The sequence below is a fragment of the Penaeus chinensis genome, chromosome 35 (genome assembly GCF_019202785.1).
Source record: "Penaeus chinensis breed Huanghai No. 1 chromosome 35, ASM1920278v2, whole genome shotgun sequence".
Taxonomy (NCBI): domain Eukaryota; kingdom Metazoa; phylum Arthropoda; class Malacostraca; order Decapoda; family Penaeidae; genus Penaeus; species Penaeus chinensis.
Genome location: NC_061853.1, coordinates 22,633,313 through 22,635,812, shown reverse-complemented (window position 1 = coordinate 22,635,812; position 2,500 = coordinate 22,633,313). Strand labels below are relative to the sequence as shown.

Genomic DNA, 2,500 nt, shown 5'->3' with positions numbered 1-2,500 from the left:
TTTTTTTTTTTTTTTTTGATAACCTTGCCCATATTATGCCGATTACATATATATATATATATATTCGCATATGCACACACATACACACACACACACACACACACATACACACACACACACACACACACACACACACACACACACACACACACACACACACACACACACACACACACACACACACACAAACACACAAATACATGTCTCAGATTTCTTCACTCTCTCTATACACAAATTTCTTTTCCCCTTTCCTTCCCTTCCATCTACCCTGACGATAGCTTTTGTTTTCGCCTCAGATGCCACCGTCCCCTCAGAACCTGACCTCTAGCGGGGAAAAAAAGATTACCTCACGTAACGCCATCTTCCAGTCCAGCCTTGGGGGACCATCGTCTCGCTTGCCGACCTTTCGGGCCAAAGAAACCTCAACAGATATTTAAAAAGGAAAAAAATAATGAAACAGAACTAAAGTAAAAATAAAAGTAAATGGATATATGACATAAAATAAAAGAATCTCAGCAAATTACGAAAATGAGAGTATAAAAAGAGCAGAATAAAATAAACCTAAGCATATTAAAAGAATAAAAAGATAATCGAAATCAAATCAATTAAATAAAAAGATGTAAGACATAAGTTATCAAAAAGTCAATTAAAAATATTTATTAATAAAAATATATTATATGTATGACTAACCAAAACGAAAAAAGTATCTTTAACTGGGATTATACACATTTTACATGGAAATAGTATTCTCATTATCATTTCATTATTTTATTTCTAAATGAGAACTATTCCAAAATATAAAGACAGAGGCGCGTGGAGTCCTAAAACTGCGCCATTTTTCTTCTTCTACGGGATCCAGATATATTAATTTTTCAGGAAATAATGTTAAGCGTCTCGGGCTAATCAAGCTGTACCAAGAAATGGATTTTGTGCTTTTGAACCTGTTTCAGAATATGATGCTCGTGTCCAGTGGTTATCTCTGTCCATGTGTTGTTACGAAATATACTGTATGTACATGTTTACACACATATTCATGCATTCACACACACACACACACACACACACACACACACACACACACACACACACACACACACACACACACACACACACATACACACACCTCTGTGATGCAAGAAAAAATAACGTATTACTATTCAGATGCAGATTATGCATCTTGGCTTGAACTCATGAGGTGAGAAATGGGGTTTTGAAAATGTGCCAAAATGGTTTCGAGCCAAAATACGTGAATCATACATAACCACTACGTTTTGTTTTGTTTTTTGTTTTTGTTTTTATACATTAAACGCGGAGAAATATATTATCTAGACTTGATTTTGTGTTTTTAGTGAAAGTAGCAACTGTGAAAATCTGTGACGAAGTATTCCAAAAATAGTTTTTTACGTGCAAATGAATTGCATTCTGATAATAAAACCAATGATAATTTAGTGTTTGCAGATTCAGCTAATGAAATTAACATGAAGGATCTTCATGAGTGATGTTAAATTTCATTCATTTGAGAACTATGTAGTATATACAGTTATTATCATTTACAGTACACGTAAAAAAAAATATCTACACTCTTGAAACTATATCCTACGTAGGTCTTTGATTAAAACTGAACTCGAGTGTACGTTCGTTCTATTTCTTGCACGTTTATATTTTTTTTTTTTCCTTTCTTTTTTAAGTGTGTGAATTTCGAAGACGGTACTGTTATAGATTCATCATTCTATGTGCGTTCCCTTCGAGGAACACTTCTACAAGAGTACAAAGGCATGATTCCGAATAGTGTTCGATCGTCTGTTAGTGTGAAATGAAAGAATCTGATATTCAACGGGTGCTCCTTAAAGACTTGAAAAAATGGATAGATAAATGAACAAATAAATGGTATGATAAAAAGTGTATGTCGAATACACAGGCGAGTTTACAAAGACGCCATCAGGCATGAAACCATAATCTACTTTAGGGCTTTATCTATTTCGCGGACGCTCAGGTTTAATAACTATTAAATCCATGATGTCGTAAAGTGTAGTTCCTTCTTGTCACAAACTCGGTATTTAGTGAAGTCGACGTTTGTACATGTACATGTATTTTGACATATATATCTGTGCTGTGAGCTTTATGTTCATTTGTATATGACATATGAGTGCCAAAATAAAATTAAGATCTTGGATATTGTTTTATTGCAAGGCCCGACAGCCACAATACATTCTGAGATGGGCTTTGATAGTCTAGGTTTACAGTAAGAATATATATACATACATACATACATATATATATATATATATATATATATATATATATATATATATATTAAGCTGCAGTTCTGCCTCGTTTCGCAATATTTGTAATTGCAAAATCAAAATCGCCAATTACATACTATGCAGGTTACGGACTGACCTAATCATAACTGCGTAATTTGGTGTTCATGCAATCTGCCTTTCTTGTGCATAATCTCCGTGCTCAATACTGCTAAGTCATATTGCAACAGTAAAGATCA

At 33.8% G+C, this 2,500-nt stretch overlaps 1 protein-coding gene across 3 annotated transcripts in view; it reads left to right on the top strand.

Moving 5' to 3' along the window:
• The window catches only part of LOC125044249 (nephrin-like), an 83,265-nt gene extending 81,094 nt beyond the window's left edge, over window positions 1-2,171 (top strand). For 2 of the 3 annotated variants that reach the window (XM_047640801.1, XM_047640799.1), the window contains exon 14: window positions 297-345. Coding sequence is in view for 1 of the 3 variants with exons in the window: in XM_047640802.1 (XP_047496758.1) it covers window positions 297-437 (141 nt within the window). In the remaining 2 variants the exon portion in view is untranslated. Of the gene's footprint in view, window positions 1-296 lie in introns of all 3 variants that reach the window. The other variant, XM_047640802.1, reaches the window with a different exon arrangement.
• The last annotated feature ends 329 nt before the right edge of the window (window positions 2,172-2,500 follow it).